This window comes from Hyperoodon ampullatus, assembly GCF_949752795.1.
Source record: "Hyperoodon ampullatus genome assembly, chromosome: 3".
Taxonomy (NCBI): domain Eukaryota; kingdom Metazoa; phylum Chordata; class Mammalia; order Artiodactyla; family Ziphiidae; genus Hyperoodon; species Hyperoodon ampullatus.
Window position 1 is genome coordinate 101,722,217 of NC_136916.1, and position 20,714 is coordinate 101,742,930.

The 20,714-nt window shown below is 37.7% G+C and overlaps 1 protein-coding gene across 1 annotated transcript in view; it reads left to right on the top strand.

Annotated features, from left to right (window-relative positions):
- The window catches only part of AQR (aquarius intron-binding spliceosomal factor), a gene marked incomplete at its 5' end in the record, with an annotated part of 104,275 nt that overhangs the window by 57,812 nt on the left and 25,749 nt on the right, over positions 1-20,714 (top strand). The window contains 5 exons of the mRNA XM_079700477.1: positions 172-318; positions 1,105-1,174; positions 3,672-3,782; positions 6,781-6,890; positions 18,888-19,023. Of these exons, the coding sequence (XP_079556603.1) occupies positions 172-318; positions 1,105-1,174; positions 3,672-3,782; positions 6,781-6,890; positions 18,888-19,023 (574 nt within the window). The remainder of the gene's footprint in view (positions 1-171; positions 319-1,104; positions 1,175-3,671; positions 3,783-6,780; positions 6,891-18,887; positions 19,024-20,714) is intronic.

Below are 20,714 nucleotides of genomic sequence, written 5' to 3' on the forward strand. Positions count from 1 at the left end.
TTTAATGCTTTTAAATATACTTTTTTCAAAATTTATATGCAGATAGTAAGTTCCTTTAAACTATAAGTGTTTCTTACTCATCTGATTATCCTCTGTACAATGTCATGCACAAGATAGGTGATTGGTAAATTGTTGTTAATTGTAAAAATGAACAAGGTTTTGGTCTTGTAGGATAACTTTTCCAGTAAGAAATGGAAAGGGGAAGAAAAGGAAAGATGCAGAGAAGGAAGATGAAGACACTGAAGAGGCAAAAACCTTAATTGTTGAACCTCATGTTATTCCTAATAGAGGTCCTTATCCTTACAACCAGCCCAAACGGTAACTTCACTATTTCTGCTAATTGTAATAATGAATAATAGTTTGCTATTTCAAGTGGATTAGTAATATTTAAAAACTTTTCTGATTTTAAAAATTATTTAGAAACTTCTGTTTCTGGACCCTGTTTACTTCTCTTCTGTTAGTTTTGGCCATTTGTAGTAATATTTTTGGCCATTCTGTAGTAATATTTCAAAAAGAAACATTTTCAGGTACTCTGAGAAATAAATATTAACAGTCTACTTTAATGTGAGCACAAGGTTCTTACTTCATGACCGTGTGTTGCATTTAGCAGCTACCCTTGTGCTTGTGTGCCATGACTAATAAAGTGGCATTGTATTTGGTGTTAGATTTGGAACTAGAATTTTGACACTCCTGTTAAGATCTGGGCTGGGCTAAACATATTGAAAAATAACTGTAGTCTTTTCTTTCCACAAAATTCATTCAGTTTTAATTGGTCTGTGGAGGGGTGGAGGTAAAGAGAGTCATTCAGAAGAGATTGGGTCAGTCATGTAGGATGTAAAGTTCTTGAGATGTGCTATGCAACATTGTGCTTATAGTTAACAACATTGTACTATACATTTAAAATTTGTTAAGAGGGTATATCTTATTTTATGTACTTTTTACTGCACACATACCCACAGAAAGGGCTGGATTGGGAGGAGGAAGAAATTGGGAAACAAGGGGCAAATATAGAGCAAATGTTCAGACCTCTGGTCATTGTTGTCTAAATTCTTACTAACGTCATCCATGTTTATTTTTAATGAACTTCTTAACTCTTATTTGAAGGAATACAATTCAGTTCACTCATACGCAGATAGAGGCCATCCGTGCTGGAATGCAGCCTGGGCTAACTATGGTAAGAGAGTTACTGTTCTACAAGTTCTTAAATGGATTCAGACTAGAAGTGTCAGATTTTCAGCATGTATTCTGTTTTAAGCCCAAAAACCCAACTGAATTAAGTGTTTATAAGAAATTGTGGCATCTTATGTGTATGGATGCTACTCATTTCAATGTTCATAAATAAAGTTTTGTTAGAACCTCGCTGTGGCCATTCATTTATGTATTGCCTATAGCCATTTTTGTGCCACCACAGCAGAGTCTAAATACTTGCAGCAGAGACTGTATGGGCCACAAAGAGTAAAATGTTTACTTGCTGGCCCTGTACAGAAAAAGTCTGTTGACAATGATTTAGAAATGTGTTTAATTTCCAAGCATTTGAAGGTTTTTACTGATTTCTGGTCTAAGTCCATTATGGTCAGAGAACATACTTTCTATGATTTCAATTTTTTAAAATTTATTAAGGTTTGTTTTATGGCCCAGGATATGATTTATTGGTGAATATTCTGTGTGCACTTGAAAAGAATGTGTGTTCTGTTGTCTTGGGTGGAGTGTCCTGTTTATGTCAATGAGATCCATTTGGTTGATGCTGTTATTCCGTACTTCTCTATCCCTGCTGGTATTCCACATACTATTGCTGTTGCTGACTGAGAGAGGAGTATTGAAGTCTCCAACTATAATTGTGAATTTGTTTCTCCTTTCAGTTCTTTCCATTTTTGCTTCATGTATTTTAAAGCTTTATGGATATGTACATACATTTTCAGGGTTGTTGTGTCTTCTTGGTGAATTGACACTTTTGTCATGTATAATGTCTGTCTTCATCACTGGTAATTTTCTTTACTCTAAAGTCTACTTTGATATTAATATAGCCACCACAGCTTTCTTTTGATTAGTGTTTACATGATATATCTTTTCCCATCAGTTTACTTGTAACCTACCTATTATATTTGAAGTGAGTTCCTTGTAGACAGCATATAGTTGGTGCGTGGTTTTTTTCTCCATTCTGACAAGTCTCTGCTTTTAATTGGTGTGTTCAGTCCATTTACATTTAATGTACTTATTAATGTGTTCGGGTTTAGGCCTACCATTTTATTATTTGTTTTATGTTTGTTCCATTTTTTGTGTGTCCTGTTTCCCTTTTCCTGCCTTCTTCTGAGTTATTTGGATAGTTTTTAGTGTTTCATTTATATTTATCTATTTTGTTCTTTTATTATATCTCTTGTATAGGTTTTTCTTAATGGCTGCTCTAGAGAATTACAATATACATACTCACCTTTTCACAGCCTACTTAGAATCAGTATTCTGTCTCTTAAATTGATTGGAGGATCCTTGCTTCTGTATAGGTCCCTTTACCTTCCCCTTTTATGTTGTAGTTATCATATGTTTTACCTGTAAATACACTGAAAATACCATCAGGCAATATTAGAATTTTTTCTTGCAGACATCAAACATATTTTAAAGAACTCCAGAGGAGAATAGTATGTTATATTTACCATTTGTCCTTTATTCCTGATATCTCAAGTATCCTCTGCCATCATTTCCTTTGTCTGAAGGATTTCTTTTACCAGTTTTTGTTTGTTTGTTTGTTTGTTTGTTTTTGTGGTATGTGGGCCTCTCACTGTTGTGGCCTCTCCCATTGCGGAGCACAGCTCTGGATGCGCAGGCTCAGCGGCCATGGCTCACAGGCCCAGCTGCTCCGCGGCATGTGGGATCCTCCCGGACCGGGGCACGAACCTGTGTCCCCTGCATCGGCAGGCGGACTCTCAACCACTGCGCCACCAGGGAAGCCCCCTTTTACCAGTTTTAAGAGCAGATCAGCTAGCAATGAATTACCTTTATTTTCCTTCATATGAGAATGTCTCTAATTCATCTTCATTCTTTAAAGATATTTTCACTGGATAAAGAATATTGCATTGATAGTTTTCTCCTTTCAGCACTTTAAAAATGTTATTCCACTTCCTTTTGGCTTCCATGGTTCTGATGAGAAGTCCACAGTCATTTGAAACATCTTTTTGCTTATGTAATATATCGTTTTTCTCTGGTTACTATTAAGATTTTTTTTCTCTGTCTTTAGATTCCAACCATTTAATTATTATGTGTCTGGCCTTAGATTTCTTTGGGATTATTCTGTTTATGGTTAAATGAGCTTCTTAAGTCTGTGATTTATGTCTTTTGCCAGATTTGGGAAATTTTCAGCCATTATTTCTTTAAATACTTTTTCTACACTGCATGCTTTTCCCCTTCTTTCTAGGATTTGAAAGATATGTTATACCTTTTAATATTGCCTCATAGATTCACAAGGCTGTGTGTATTATTTTTTTAATCTTTTTTTTCTGCTTGTTCAGGTTGGGTGATTTCTATTGATTTGTCTTCAAGTCCACTAACTCTGTCTTGTCCATTCTGCATTGAACTTACCCAGCAAATTTTTAAATTTATTTTATCTTTCAGTTTTAAAATCTCCATTTTCTAACAATGTGATAACTTAGTAGTTTGCTATGTGTTCATCTGCTTTTTAGGTTGTGGGCCCACCAGGTACAGGAAAAACAGATGTGGCAGTCCAAATCATATCCAACATCTACCACAATTTCCCAGAGCAGAGGACTCTCATTGTTACTCATTCCAATCAGGTAAGAGAGAGAGTGTGTATGCGCGCGTGCATGCATGCACGTGCACACATGCATGTATGAAGTGGACATGCGTGTATGGAGCGGGAGACGCATGAAAGCACAATGGAGATTTCTGCTTATATGATTACCTGATTATGGGCTCACAGAGTACCAGGAAAGGCTGATGAGCATAGTGTTTGTTATTGAGTTAATCTTGGATTATCACTGGTCATGACTAGACCATATTGAGAAAAATATAAAAACAATCTTTTATTTCGAATAGAGGCAGTCCAAATGTGGAAAAGCTGAGAAGAATATTTGGATATGTGGTAATTGCCTTTTTCTCCCATCATCCATGCTAAGCTAGACCTTTTACTTTGAGATCAAAAGCATTACCCCTTACTAGTAGTATTTTTCTACTAGTAGAATGGGTATTCCTAAAAGACGAAATCCAGATCATATTAATACTGGATTGAAATTTAAATCCTTATAAAATATGTATATGAATATGTATATTACATGGAAGGACAATTTTAGGTTTCAGGTCCAATACATAAGGCATTTATAAATAGCTCAACAAGCAAAACAAACTCCTTTCTTGTAAATAATGGATGAAAAATGGTCTTTACATCTGTATGTGTGCTGAGGTAATTATTCTGAAGCTGTCACTACCATAGAAATGAAAAAGAACAAGTGACATTAACTCTAATGTAAAATGTGACAGGGAGCTAGCTCTTAGAACATTCTGAAACATGTTACGAAACTCACATGGTAGTGTGAATCTCCAAAGGTGCTTGTTTTCTCTGAATACATATTAACAATAGTGATTTCAGTTGACCAGTTCTTTAAAAAAGTTGGTCTACAAAGAAACACTGAGTTTTTAGAATGCTAAATGTTATTTACGGTTATTCATCAACTTAATCTCAGGATTTTAAAATTAATACTACCCAATTCATTCACTTATGTTTTCATTTCTTTAAAGTTTATAAGTAACTGGCCTGGTGTACTAAAATTGTGTGCAAGAGAGGGTTAAGACTTTATCTTGCTAAAAGAAACAAACTGTGGGGCTTCCCTGGTGGCGCAGTGGTTGGGAGTCCGCCTGCCGATGCAGGGGACGTGGGTTCGTGCCCCGGTCCGGGAGGATCCCGCATGCCGCGGGGCGGCTGGGCCCATGAGCCATGGCCACTGAGCCTGCGCGTCCGGAGCCTGTGCTCCGCAACGGGAGAGGCCGCAACGGTGAGAGGCCCACATACCGCAAAAAAAAAAAAAAGAAAAAAAAAGAAACAAACTGTGTAAAGACTTTTTTCTTCTATTTAATAAAATTCAGTCTGTAATAATGTTACCTATTTGCAGATTCTTAGAATGAATAAGGAATTATTCAGTGTGTTTTAACATAATATTTTATTTATTTATTTATTTATTTTTGGCTGTGTTGGGTCTTCGTTTCTGTGCGAGGGCTTTCTCTAGTTGCGGCGAGCGGAGGGCCACTCTTCATCGCGGTGCATGGGCCTCTCACTGTCGCTGCCTCTCTTGTTGCGGAGCACAGTCTCCAGACACGCAGGCTCAGTAGCTGTGGCTCACGGGCTTAGTTGGTCCGCGGCATGTGGGATCTTCCCAGACCAGAACTCAAACCCGTGTCCCCTGCATTAGCAGGCAGATTCTCAACCACTGCGCCACCAGGGAAGCCCATACATAATATTTTTTAGTAAATTTTGTCATAACTTGATAATGACTTTCTATAGTATCCTCTACTTATGACTGTCTTGTGTAGCACAATTATAGAGAAGGTTATTTTGCAAAAATAGCCAAAGATTTCTTTGCTCCTTTGATAATCAGACCATCCTCTTAAATGCAAGTTGTTGATTTTTCACAAATGTTTTGTTTACCAGATCTTGGTTCCCATCTTTAATTCAAGCAGTTCTCCAACATCACTTTAATTCATGATGAAATCTTGCAGTTTTTTCTGAGATTGCAATGTGCTAGTATTTTTTTGTCCCCTAAATCTATGTGGTTCGTGAGTTTGGATAGGAAAGGTTTGGACAGTGAGTAATGCCATGTGGTCTGATCTATTGCATCTCAAGTTTTAGATGGAAAATATCAAGAGTTTAGATAGCGTGAATTTTTTCCTGAAGATTTATGTTTATCTCATCAGTTTCTGAGCTCTAATTGCTAGAATTTTGATAGCAAAGGATATCTGTATACCTTATGTAGCCTGGATGTTTACAAGACTGGATGTTGACCTCCTGGGCGGGGTTAAACTAGTGGTAAATTGGCAGAAATATTTGAGTGGGGGCTAATTTTTAAATGTCATTTTATTAGCATATCTTTCCATGCAATGAAACTTTTGACTTTCTGCAAAACCTTATAACTGCAGATGTTCCGGTAGTAAATACTAGGATTTCAGGGAGCCCCAAATGCGAACATTTCATAGGGAAATGGCTTTCATCAGAACAGTTTGCGATGAGTGCTCTGCTGCTTATTGTATAGAGAGCTAATTTAGACTTTCAGTCTAAGATTTGAATGTTGCACTTTACCTTTCCTCTCTGTGATCCGTTTGAAGTATTCTACCCCCACATCTCCTAAGAGGACTTCTTCAACCACAAAAACTTTTCAGTTTTCTGCAACTCGTGGAAATTCTGTTAAATAAAATGAAACTTAATGTGATTGTTAATTATTTTACTAATTTTTGCTACTTGAGAGAAATACATACTGAGCCAAAGCCTTCTCTTTTCATAAATTATCAGAGATGTAATGGACAGATGGTTTTTATGATTTCCAGTTACTAATTTGACCAAGTATACGTATGTAGCAATATCAGAAATCAATAAAAATACTGTTTTGTTTAAATTATAAATGGCCGTAATATAAGATGTTTCCTTCTGTGTTTTTACTTTGATTCTTATCTGACTGAGCAATGCTCATTCCTTTCTATCCTTCTGATTGTTAGTTTTTGTTACTTTTAAAGCAGCCTACTGATTCTATAAAATTCTCCATCATTCTTTTTTTTTTTATTCTCCAGGCCCTGAACCAGTTGTTTGAGAAAATCATGGCTTTAGACATTGACGAGCGTCACCTCCTGCGTCTAGGTCATGGAGAAGAAGAGCTGGAGACGGAGAAAGATTTCAGCAGGTGAGCAAATGGGGATTAGTTTTGAAACAGTATACAAAGAATTTTTAACCTTCTCCTCTTTTTCTTTAATAAAGGACAGGAAAAGAGAGCAATGAATACTCCAACTGAATTCTGAAGGGTTCTAGTGTAACCTACTTAGGCTATACTAATTGAACCCAAAGTCTGTTCAGGATTTCTCTCTGCTCCAGTTCTGCATGTTTATGCCATTTTTTTCCTCATACAGTTATTTCAGTGAAGAGAGTTATCTTTTCCTCTTGTTTAAATTGCATATATCCATTTGCTCTCTATTTATTGAAGTAATTTTTAATGTTGCCAAACCCAAACTGTACAACGTTACACAATTCCTGTTCACATTTCATCTACACATTTAATTTGCATATATTTTAGACACCAATTAACTGGATTCATTTAATGAAATGCAGTTGGAGATTAATGATAATATAAGCTTTGGGGTTGTAAATATTACTTCAGGAACTTATTGCCAGTTTAGCTGGACTTTATGCTTAATATTACATATTGTAAGGTGACTAAAACTTTAGAAGTCACATTTCTTCTGCTGTTAGTATTTTGGGTTTTTCCTTTAAAGTTGCTTTATGATAGCTCATTTCATTTATATTTAAATTCATTTTTAAAGCATAATTTCAGTCAATAGGCATAATTAACAGCTGTATATAATAAATACAGCCTTTGACTATTGAACATTACTTTTGACTAAATAGATTATAGACATCAAAAGAGCTAAAAGAGTGTTAACTTATTATGTTGTATTTATTTTGAGTTCTTGTATTAAAAAGATCTCGCAACAGTTTTTTTTTTTAACCTCTTTATAGAAGTATAATTGCTTTACAGTGTTGTGTTAGTTTCTGCTGTATAACAAAGTGAATCAGCTAAATGTATACATATATCCCCATATGCCCTCCCTCTTGTGTCTCCCTCCCACCCTCGCTATCTCACCCCTCTGGGTGGTCACAGAGCACCGAGCTGATCTCCATGTGCTATGCAGCTGCTTCCCACTAGCTATCTGTTTTATATTTGGTAGTGTATATATGTCAGTGCTACTCTTTCACTTCATCCCAGCTTACCCTTCCCCCTCCCCAAGTCCATTCTCTACATCTGCATCTTTATTTCTGTCCTGCCCCTAGGTTCATTAGAACCATTTTTCTTTTTTTTTTTTTTTTTTAGATTGCATATATATATATGTGTGTGTGTGTGTTAGCATATGGTATTTGTTTTTCTCTTTCTGACTTCACTCTGTATGACAGACTCTGGATCCATCCCCCTCATGACAAATAACTCAATTTCGTTTCTTTTTATGGCTGAGTAATATTCCATTATATATATCTGGCACATCTTCTTTATCCATTCATCTGTCGATGGACACTTAGGTTGCTTCCATGTCCTGGCTATTGTAAATAGCAGTGAACACTGTGGTACTCGTCTCTTTTTGAGTTATGATTTTCTCAGGATATATGCCCAGTAGTGGGATTGCTACGTCATATGCCAGATCTATTTTTAGTTTTTTAGGGAACCTCCATACTGTTCTCCATAGTGGCTGTATCAATTTGCATTCCCACCAACAGTGCAAGAGGGTTCCCTTTTCTCCACACCCTCTCCAGCATTTATTGTTTGCAGATTTTTTGATGATGGCCATTCTCACCAGTGTGAGATGATACCTCATTGTGGTTTTGATTTGCATTTCTCTAATGATTAGTGATGTTGAGCATCCTTTCATGTGTTTGTTGGTAATCTGTGTATCTTCTTGGGAGAAATGTCTATTTAGATCTTCTGCCTATTTTTGCATTGCGTTGTTTGTTTTTTTGATATTGAGCTGCATGAGCTGCTTGTAAAGTTTGGAGATTACTCCTTTGTCAGTTGCTTCATTTGCAAATATTTTCTCCTATTCTGAGGGTTGTCTTTTCGTCTTGCTTATGGTTTCCTTTGCTGTGCAAAAGCTTTTAAGTTTCATTAGGTCCAATTTGTTTATTTTTGTTTTTATTTCCATTTCTCTAGGAGGTGGGTCAAAAGGGTCTTGCTATGATTTATGTCATAGAGTGTTCTGCCTATGTTTTCCTCTCAGAGTTTTATAGTGTCTGGCCTTACATTTAGGTCTTTATTTCATTTTGAGTTTATTTTTGTGTATGGTATTAGGAATTGTTCTAATTTCATGCTTTCACATGTAGCTGTCCAGTTTTCTCACCACCACTATTCAAGAGGTTGTCTTTTCTCCACTGTATATTCTTGCCTCCTTTATCAAAGATAAGGGGACCATACCTGTGTGAGTTTATCTCTGAGCTTTCGATCCTGTTCCATTGATCTATATTTCTGTTTTTGTGCCACTACCAAACTGTCTTGATTGCTGTAGCTTTGTAGTGTAGTCTGAAGTCAGGGAGCCTGATTCATCCAGCTCTGTTTTTCTTTCTCAAGGTTGCTTTGGCTATGCGGGGTCTTTTGTGTTTCCATACAAATTGTGAAAATTTTTTTTCTAGTTCTGTGAAAAATGCCATTGGTAGTTTGATAGGGATTGCATTGAATCTGTAGATTGCTTTGAGTAGTATAGTCATTTTCACAATGTTGATTCTTCCAACCCAAGAACATGGTATATCTCTCCATCTGTTTGTATCATCTTTAATTTCTTTCATCAGTGTCTTACAGTTTTCTGCAAAGAGGTCTTGTCTCCTTAGGTTGGTTTATTCCTAGGTATTTTATTCTTTTTGTTGCAGTGGTAATGGGAGTGTTTCCTTAATTTCTCTTTCAGATTTTTCATCATTAGTGTGTAAGAATGCAAGAGATTTCTGTGCATTAATTTTGTATCCTGCTACTGTACCAAATTCATTGATTAGCTCTAGTAGTTTTCTGGTAGCATCTTTAGGATTCTCTATGTGTAGTATCATGTCATCTGCAAACAGTGACAGTTTTACTTCTTTTCCGATTTGGATTCCTTTTATTTCTTTTTCTTCTCTGATTGCTATGGCTAAAACTTCCAAAATTATGTTGAATAATAGTGGTGAGAGTGGGCAACCTTGTCTTGGTCCTGATCTTAGAGGAAATGGTTTCAGTTTTTCACCATTGAGAATTATGTTGGCTGTGGGTTTGTCATATATGGACTTTATTATGTTGAGGTAGGTTCCCTCTCTGCCTCCTTTCTGGAGAGTTTTTATCATAAATGCCTGTTGAATTTTGTCAAAAGCCTTTTCTGCATCTACTGAGATTATCATATGGTTTTTATCCTTCAGTTTGTTAACATGGTGTAACACATTGATTGATTTGTGTATATTGAAGAATCCTTGCCTTCCTGGGGTAAACCCCACTTGATCATGATGTATGATCCTTTTACTGTGCTGTTGGATTCTGTTTGCTAGTATTTTGTTGAGGACTTTTGCATCTATGTTCATCAATGATACTGGCCTGTAGTTTTCTTTTTTTGTGAAATCTTTGGTATCAGGGTGATGGTGGCCTCATAGAATGACTTTTGGAGTGTTCCTCCCTCTGCTATATTTTGGAAGAGTTTGAGAAGGATAGGTGTTAGCTCTTCTCTAAATGTTTGATAGAATTTGCTTGTGAAACCATCTGGTCCTGGGCTTTTGTTTGTTGGAAGATTTTTAATCACAGTTTCAATTTCAGTGCTTGTGATTGGTCTGTTTATATTTTCTGTTTCTTCCTGGTTCGGTCTCGGAAGGTTGTGCTTTTCTAAGAATTTGTCCATTTCTTCCAGGTTGTCCATTTTACTGGCATATAGTGGCTTGTAGTAATCTCTCATGATCCTTTGTATTTCTGCAGTATCAGTTGTTACTTCTCCTTTTTCATTTCTAATTCTGTTGATTTGAGTCTTCTCCCTTTTTTTCTTGATGAGTCTGTCTAATGGTTTATCTTTTTTTTTTTATCTTCCCAAAGAACCAGCTTTTAGTTTTACTGATCTTTGCTATTGTTTCCTTCATTTCTTTTTCATTTACTTCTGATCTCATCTTTATGATTTCTTTCATTCTGCTGACTTTGGGGGGGTTTTGTTCTTTCTCTAATTGCTTTAGGTGTAAGGTTAGGTTGTTTATTTGAGATGTTTCTTGTTTCTTGAGGTAGGAATTGTATTGCTATAAACTTCCCTCTTAAAACTGCTTTTGCTGCGTCCCATAGGTTTTGGGTCATTGTGTTTTCATTGTCATTTGTTTCTAGGTATTTTTTTATTTCCACTTTGTTTTCTTCAGTGATCTCTTGGTTATTTAGTAGTGTATTGTTTAGCCTCTGTGTGTTTGTAGTTTTTACAGTTTTTTTCCTGTAATTGATATCTGGTCTCATAGCATTGTGGTCGGAAAAGATACTTGATATGATTTCAATTTTCTTAAATTTACCAAGGCTTGATTTGTGACTCAAGATATGGTCTATCCTGGAGAATGTTCCATAAACACTTGAGAAGAAAGTGTATTCTGTTGTTTTTGGATGGAATGTCCTAAATATCAGTTAAGTCAGTCTTGTTTAATGTGTCCTTTAAACGTTGTGTTTCCTTATTTATTTTCATTTTGGATGATCTGTGCACTGGTGAAAGTGGGGTGTTAAAGTCCCCTACTTTTATTGTGTTACTGTTGATTTCCCCTTTAATGGTTGTTAGCATTTGCCTTATGTATTGAGGAGCTCCTATGTTGGGTGCATAAATATTTACAATTGTTATCTTCTTGGATTGATCCCTTGATCATTATGTAGTGTCTTTCTTTGTCTCTTGTAATAGTCTTTAAAGTCTGTATTTTCTGATATGAGAATTGCTACTCCAGCTTTCTTTTGATTTCCATTTGCATGGAATATCTTTTTCCACCCCCTCACTTTCAGTCTGTATGTGTCCCTAGGTCTGAAGTGGGTCTCTTGTAGACAGCATATATACAGGTCTTGTTTTTGTATTCATTCAGCCAGTCTGTGTCTTTTGGTTGGAGCATTTAATCCATTTACATTTAAGGTAATTATTTATATGTATGTTCCTATTACCATTTTCTTAATTGTTTTGGGTTTGTTTTTGTAGGTCTTTTCCTTCTCTTGTGTTTCCTGCCTAGAGAAGTTCCTTTAGTGTTTGTTGTAAGGCTGGTTTGGCAGTGCTGAATTCTCTTGGCTTTTGCTTGTCTGTAAAGGTTTTAATTTCTCCATTGAATCTGAATGAGATCCTTTCTGGGTAGAATAATCTTGGTTGTAGGTTTTTCCCTTTCATCACTTTAAATATGTCCTGCCACTCCCTTCTGGCTTGCAGAGTTTCTGCTGAAAGTTCAGCTGTTAACCTTTATGGGGATTCCCTTGTATGTTATTTGTTGCTTTTCCCTTGCTGCTTTTAATATTTTTTTCTTTGTGTTTAGTTTTTGATAGTTTGATTAATATGTGTCTTGGCATGTTTCTCCTGGGATTTATCCTGTATGGGACTCTCTGTGCTTCCTCAACTTGACTGACTATTCCCTTTCCCATGTTAGGGAAATTTTCAACTATAATCTCTTCAAATATTTTCTCAGGCCCTTTCTTTTTGTCTTCTTCTGGGATGCATATAATTCGAATGTTGGTATGTTTAATGTTGTCCCAGAGGTCTCTGAGACTGTCCTCAATTCTTTTCATTCTTTCTTCTTTATTCTGCTCTGTGGTAGTTAATTCCATTATTTTATCTTCCATGTCACTTATCCTTTCTTCTGCCTGTTACTCTGCTATTGATTCCTTCTAGAGAATTTTTAATTTCATTTATTGTGCTGTTCATCATTGTTTGTTTGCTCTTTAGTTTTTCTAGGTGCTTGTTCAACATTTCTTATATTTTCTCCATTCTGTTTCCAAGATTTTGGATCATCTTTACTATTATTACTCTGAATTCTTTTTCAGGTAGACTGCCTCTTTCCTCTTCATTTGTTTGGTCTGGTGGGTTTTTACCTTGCTCCTTCATCTGCTGAATGTTTCTCTGTTTTCTCATTTTGTTTAACTTACTGTGTTTGGGGTCTCCTTTTCACACGCTGTAGGTTCATAGTTCCTGTTGTTTTTGGTGTCTGCCCCCAGTGGCTGAGGTTGGTTCAGTGGCCTGTGGAGTGGTCTGGTGCCTATGTTCTGGTGGGTGGGGCTGGATTTTGTGTTTCTGGAGGGCAGGTCCGTGTCCATTGGTGTGTTTTGGGGTGTCTATGAACTTAGTATGATTTTAGGCAGCCTTTCTGCTAATGGGTGGGTTTGTGTTCCTGTCTTGCTAGTTGTTTGGTATGGGGCGTCCAGCACTGGTGTTAGCTCGCTGTTGGGTGGAGCTGGGTCTTAGCGTTAAGATGGAGATCTGTGGGATAACTCTTGCCGATTGATATTACATGGGGCTGGGAGGCCTCTGGTGGTCCAATGTCCTGAACTCGGCTCTCCCACCTCAGAGGCTCAGGCCTGACACCAGGCCAGAACACCAAGACCGTGTCAGCCACATGGCTCAGAATAAAAGGGAGAAATAAATAAATAAATAAATAAATAAATAAATAAATTTTTTTTAAGTTACTAAAATAAAGAAAATAATAAAAATAAAAAAGAGAGCAACCAAACCAGGAAACAAATCCACTAATGATAACAAGCACTAAATACTAAACTAAGATAAACATAAAAATCAGAAACAAATCAGTTGCAGACAGCAAACCCCAAGTCTACAGTTGCTCCCAAAGTCCACCGCCACGATTTTGGGATGATTCGTTGTCTATTCAAGTATTCCACAGATGCAGGGTACATCAAGTTGATTGTGGGGATTTAATCTGCTGCTCCTGAGGCTTCATGGAGAAGTTTCCCTTTCTCTTTGTTTGCACAGCTCTTGGGGTTTAGCTTTAATTTTGGCCCACCTCAGCATGTAGGTTGCCCTCAGGCATCTGTTCACCGCCCAGACAGGAGGGGGTTAAAGCAGTGGCTGATTAGGCGGCTCCTGCTTATTCAGGCCTGGGGGAGGGAGAGGTGTGCTAGTTACAATTGGAATATGGGGTGAGCCTGAGGCGGCAGAGGCTGGCGTGACATTGCAACAGCCTGGGTGCACCATGTGGTCTCCCAGGGAAGTTGTCCCTGGATCACGGGACCCTGGCAGTGGTGGGCTGCACCGGCTCCTGGGGGTTGGGAGGGGGAGGCAGGTGTGGACAGTGACCTGTGTTTGCACATAGGCTTCTTGGTGGCTGCAGGAGCAGCCTTAGTGTCTCATGCCCGTCTCTGGGGTCCATGCTGATAGCCGCGGCTCACACCTGTTTCTGGAGCTCGTTTAGGTGGTGCTCTGAATCCCCTCTCCTCTCGCACCCCAAAACAATGGTCCCTTGCCTCTTAGGCAGCTCCAGACTTTTTCCCGGACTCCCTCCCAGCTGTGGTGCACTAGCCCCCTGCAGGCTGTGTTCACGCCGCCAACCCCAGTCCTCTCCCTGTGCACCGACTGAAGCCTGAGCATCAGGTCCCAGCCCCGCCCGTCCTGGCGGGTGAGCCTACAAGCCTCTTGGGCTGGTGAATGCCGGTCGGCACCGATCCTCTGTGCGGGAATCTCTCCGCTTTGCCCTCCGCACCCCTGTGGCTGTGCTCTCCTCCGTGGCTCCAAAGCTCCCCCCTCCGCCACCCACACTCTCCGCCCACAAAGGGGCTTCTAGTGTGTGGAAACCTTTCCTCCTTCACAGCTCCCTCCTACTGGTGCAGGTCCCGTCCCTATCCTTTTGTCTCTGTTTATTCTTTTTTCTTTTGCCCTACCCAGATATGTGGGGGAGTTTCTTGCCTTTTGGGAGGTCTGAGGTCTTCTTCCAGCATTCAGTAGCTGTTCTGTAGGAGTTGTTCCACATGTAGATGTATTTTTGATGTATTTGTGGGGAGGAAGGTGATCTCCAAGACTTACTCCTCTGCCATCTGAAGGTCCCCCTCCCAAAATATTTTAGCTTCTGAAAAGTCAGTGGGCAAGATCAACACACATTAATTTATTTAGGGCTGTAGATTCTTAATTTTGGATCAACTTGCAATGCTTCCCTGCGTTCTTCCCATGGGTATTTCTTATTATTAAACCTAACTTACACAAGTGGGCTCAACTCTAAAATCTACCAATCCATAATTCATTGAATATATGGGTGCTCATGGTATGCTAAATAGTGTAATTATAAGTGTGGTGCAGTTCAATTTCTGGTATTTAAAGGTATTATAATAGAAAAGCAGCAGAATTTTAAAAATGATTTCAGGTACTACCATGTTTCTCAGGAAAAAAGTACTTTTTGCTTTCTGATAGGCAAGTCAAGCTCCAGATCTTGTTAATAATGTGTGTGCTTGTTTGATTGTGCATTTATTTCATATTTCTCTCTTTGTCATAATTAAAAAGAAAAATAGTGAATATTGTTTCACAATAAAATTAATATCACTTTCCCTAAACAAAAATTTTTGTATCTAGTAAGATAGTGGAGAGGGAGTGATCACTCATAATGCTACTTCTCCCAAACAAGTTTTTATTAGTCTCTTTTTCAATAATCATCTGTAACTATGTATTATATATAATTGTGTACAGGCATACCGCAGAGACTTTGCAGATTCAGTTCCAGACTATCATAATCAAGTGCATATCACAATAAAGCGAGTCACGTGGATTTTTTGGCTTCCCAGTGCATATAAAAGTATTGTTTACACTATACTATAGTCTACTAAGCATGCAATAGCATTATGTCTAAAAAAACAATGTACATGCCTTAGTTAAAAAATGCTTTATTACTAAAAAATGCTAGGCATCATCTGAGCCTTCAACAGGCTGTAATCTTTGCTGGTGAGGGTCTTGCCTCAATGTTGATAGCTGCTGGCTGATCAGGGTGGTGGTTGCTGAAGGTGGGAGGGGCTATGGCAACTTACTAAAATGAGACAGCAATGAAGTTTTCCCTGTGGATTGAATCTTGATTTCTCTGTAGCAGGCAATGCTGCTTGGTAGTATTTTACCCACAATAGAACTTCTTTCAAAATTAGAGTCAATCCTACCAAATTCTGCTGCTACTTTGTCAACTAAATGTATGTAATATTCTAAATCCTTTGTGGTTATTTCAACAGTCTTCATGTCATCTTCACCAGATGGAATAGATTCCATCTCAAGAAACTTCTTTCTTTGCTCTCCCATAAGAGGCAACTCCTCATCTGTTAAAGTGTCATCTTGAGATTGAGGCAATTTAGTCCCATCTTCAGGTTCTACTTCTGATTCTAGTTCTCTTGCTACTTCCTACCACAACTACAGTTTTTTTTCCTCCACTGAAGTCTTAATCCCCTGAAAGTCATCCAGGAGGGTTAGGATCAACTTCTTCCAAACTCCTGTTAATTTTGATGTTTTGACCTCTTCCAGTGAATCACGAATGTCCTTAGTGGCATCTAAAATGGTGAATCCTTTCCAGAAAGTTTGCAGTTTACTTTGCCCAGAACCATGAGAGGAATCACTGTCTATGGCAGCTATAGTCTTACAAAATATATTTCTTAAATAATAAGACTTGAAAGTCGAACGACTCCTTGATGCATGGGCTGCAGAACAGATGTTGTGTTAGCAGGCCTGAAAACAACATGAATCTCATTGTACATCTCCTTCAGAGTTCTTGGGTACCAGGTGCATTGTTGATGAGCAGTAATATGTTGAAAGGAATCTTTTTCCTGAGAAGGAGGTGCAAACAGTGGGCTTAAAATATTCAGTAAACCATGTTGTAAACAGATGTGCTGTCATCCAGGCTTTGTTCCATTAACAGAGCACAAGCAGAGTAGATTTAGCATAAGTCCTCAGGACCCTAGGATTTCTGGAATGGTGAATGAGCATTGGCTTCAGCTTACAGTCACCAGCAGCATTAGCCCCTAACAAGAGAGTCAGCCTGTCCTTTGAACCTTTGAAGATGGGCACTGACTTCTCCTCTCTAGCTATGGAAGTCCTAGATGGCATCTTCTTCCAATAGAAGGCTGTATTTTTTCTACACTGAAAATCTGTTGTTTAGTGTAGCCACCTTCGTTATCACAGCTAGATCTTATGTATAACTTGCTGCAGCTTCTACATCAGCACTTGCTGCTTCACGCTGCACTTTTACGTTTGGAGGCAGCTTCTTTCCTAAAACCTCATGAACCAGCCTTGGCTAGATTCAAACTCTTCTGCTGCTGCTCCCTCACCTATCTCAACCTTACTAGAATTAAAGAGAGTGAGTTATGGCCTTGCGTTCTCTGGATTAGGCTTTGGCTTAAGAGAATGTTGTGGCTAGTTTGATCTTCTGTCCAAACCACTAAAGCTTTGTTCATATCAACAATAAGGCTGTTTTACTTTCTTATCATTCGTGTGTTCACTGGAGTAGCACTTTTTAAAATTTTTATTTATTTATTTATTTTTGGCTCCGTCGGGTCTTTGTTACTGCGCGTGGGCTTTCTCTAGTTGCGGTGAGCGGGGGGCTACTCTTCATTGTGGTGCTTCTCTTATTGTAGAGCATGGGCTCTAGGTGCACGGGCTTCAGTAATTGTGGCATGCGGGCTCAGTAGTTGTGGCTCATGGGCCCTAGAGCACAGGCTCAGTAGTTGTAGTGCACAGACTTGGTTGCTCCGCGGCACGTGGGATCTTCCCGGACCAGGGATCGAACATGCGTCCCCTGCATTGGCAGGCGGAGCTTTAACCACCAGGGAAGTCCCTAGAATAGCACTTTTAATTCCCTTCAAGAACTTTTCCTTTGCGTTCACAACTTCACTAACTGTTTGGTGCAAGAGACCTAGCTTTTGGCCTGTCTCAGCTTTCAACATGCCTTCCTCCCTAACCTTAATCATTTCTAGCTTTTGATTTGAAGTGAGACATGCAACTGAACACTGAGAGGCCACTGTAGGGTTATTAATTGGCTTTAACTTCAATATTGTTGTGTCTCAGGGAATAAGGAGGCCTGAGGAGAGGGAGAAAGACGGGGGAATGGCCAGTTGATGGAGCACATCAGAACACACACACAACATTTATCAGTTAGGTTTGCCATCTTGCATGGTCATGGTTTGTGGCACCCCAAAACAATTACAATAGTAATATCAAAGATTACATATCACAGATAGCAAATGTAATAATAATGAAAATGTTTGAAATAGTTCAAGAATTTCCTAAATGTGACACAGAGACATGAAGTTAGCAAATGCTGTTGGAAAAAACAGCACTGATAGACTTGCTCAATGCAGGGTTACCACAAACCTTCAATTTGTAAAAAATGCAGTATCTGCAAAGTGCAGTAAAGTGAAGCACAATAAAATGAGGTGTTCCTGTACCTTGCTTTTTAAAATTAATTAGTAGACTTTTTTTTAGTATAGTTTTAGATTTACAGAATAATTGAGCAAATATTACATAGAATTCCATTGTATGTTGCTTCTTTTTTTTTTTTTTTTTTAATTAGTGTTAAAGGATTGAAGGAGGCACTTTTTATGGTGGAAAGAGTGTACATAGGCTTTGGGATCCAATTCTGGTTCCACTTTTTTTCTTAACTACCTATCTCTGGGCCGGGTACTCTCCAAATTTTAGTTTTCTTACTCATTCAGCAAACATTTATGAACATACTTGGTCCAGATGCCAAGCTCCATGCTCTATGCCAAAGAAGGATCAAATAAATTTTAAAATTACTTTTCAAAACCTTTAGAGCTAATCTACTTTTATGATAGTGCTATTCAGAGTAGCCGATCTGTAAACTGTATTCTGGTCTGTTATGAGATGAACTAGCACCTGATTGCACTGTAGTGTTTCCTTTTTTGTGAAGGTCTTTTTATGAAGAAAAAAAAAAGCCGAACTAGAGGTGTGTTTGGTAATGTAGTTGATTTTCCTGTCTCACAGACCACTAACACATTTGCAGATCAGCCCTGATCCATAGGGTACATTTTAAGTAGCTTTAGTATAAAATAACTCAAGAACTGTTACTTATAGTAAATATAAACTTATGTTTTCTACCGTTCTTTTTTTCTCTTTGGCCATTTGTCATTTCTATTATGATTTTCTTAAATATTTTGCTGACAGTTTCCGTGCAAGTCTCTTCATTATGTAATTTTGCCTTTTTGCTTAATTGAAATTTTTAGGTATGGAAGAGTTAATTATGTCCTAGCTCGAAGAATAGAACTTTTAGAAGAAGTCAAACGATTGCAGAAGAGTCTAGGGGTTCCAGGAGATGCTTCATATACTTGTGAAACTGCAGGCTATTTCTTCTTATATCAGGTAAGAGATCAAGGGTTTTAAAATCATACTTTATTGTAATATGGTCTTCAGTTGGAAACTGTGATGGGTTCTGGAGATCCTTTCTTGAAAGCTTACTTTTTTGTTGAGTAGATTAAAATATATGCTATTGGGCTTCCCTGGTGGCGCAGTGGTTGAGAGTCCGCCTGCCGATGCAGGGGAGATGGGTTCGTGCCCCGGTCTGGGAAGATCCCACATGCCGCGGAGCGGCTGGGCCCGTGAGCCATGGCCGCTGGGCCTGTGTGTCCGGAGCCTGTGCTCCGCAACGGGAGAGGCCACAACAGTGAGAAGCCCACATACCGCAAAAAAAAAAAAAAAAAAAAAAAAAAAAGAAAAAAAAAAAGAAAAAAAAATATATGCTATTGCCAAAGCTATATTTGTGAGTGTTAAATGTTTGTATTTCCTATGATCTTCACTTTTCTTTGCTAAATAACTTTGCTTGATAACTCATTCAGTGAAAGGCCAATGTTGCTACTTTAAAATCTTTTTTCTTCTTTTTTTCTTGCTGTTGACAAAGTTTCTAGTCTCTCTCTCTCTTTTTTTTTTTTTTGTTTTGTTTGCATTTTTTTCCATTACTATAGAACTATAACCAAACAGTCTAGCTACCCAGTGGTAACAAATACAGTTCTTTAATTTGCTTTTGCTATGCATATTAATCAAGTAATGAAGAAAAACATACTTTCTTTTTAAATTTCTAGAAGTACATTTTGTTTTAGAATTAATTTCAAAGTAGGAGTTTAAGTTAAAAATTCTTTGACTTCAATTTAGAGACATGTTTTTGCTTTTGTTTGGGGGTGAGAAAATTAATGAGAAGTGTAAAGCCAAATAAAATAAATAAAAATAAACTTTAAAAGTCAACTGGTTTACTAATAATTTTAAATGGATTAAACATAAATAATGAAGATTTTTGTATAACTGTATTTGTTCTCTTTGTTCTAATGCTATTTGTATGTTTTAGGTATAAATCATAACACTGAAATTGTAAAATATATATGAAAAAAAGAGTTTATGCTCATTATAAGCAGATAAACCAGTTGAGTCCATTCAGAATAAGCTGATTTCATGGTTCCTTGTGAAACACAGGACATATGCATGATCTTGCAAAGTTGTCTGCATTAGACTCAGACTGTTGAGAACTTTGAATAATGGAGTAAAGATCATGCTTAAATGCATGTTTGTCACAAAATAAAAATCACTAGGCTCTCAGTGAAAACTAGTTTTAAAAGTAATAGAAATAATATATAAATTGTAGAACCTTAAGTAATAAATTTGAGAAATACGAACTTGAGGCCTCACAAGGCCTCACAATTTTGAACACACAATAATCACATTGGGAAAGTTGTTTAAAAAGAGAATTCTCAAGCTCTGTCCCAGAGACTTTGTTTTAGTAAGGTGTGGCATCCAGGTATCTACATTTTTATTTAGCTTTTCAGATATTCTGCCTAAGGACCATACTTTGAGAAACACTGAAATTATCACAGAAAAATTGAGAGAATTACAAAAATGGAGATTAGGTAGGAACTGAGTAGAGCCATAGTTAACATTTATAGCAGGAGGTAGTTGAACTACCTATGTCACAAAAGTCATAAAATGAGCTTTCAAATATATACGCAGCTTGACCAGAAGTTCTTTATAAGTATATTAAAGAGAATTGGAAAAATTATGAAGGCCTA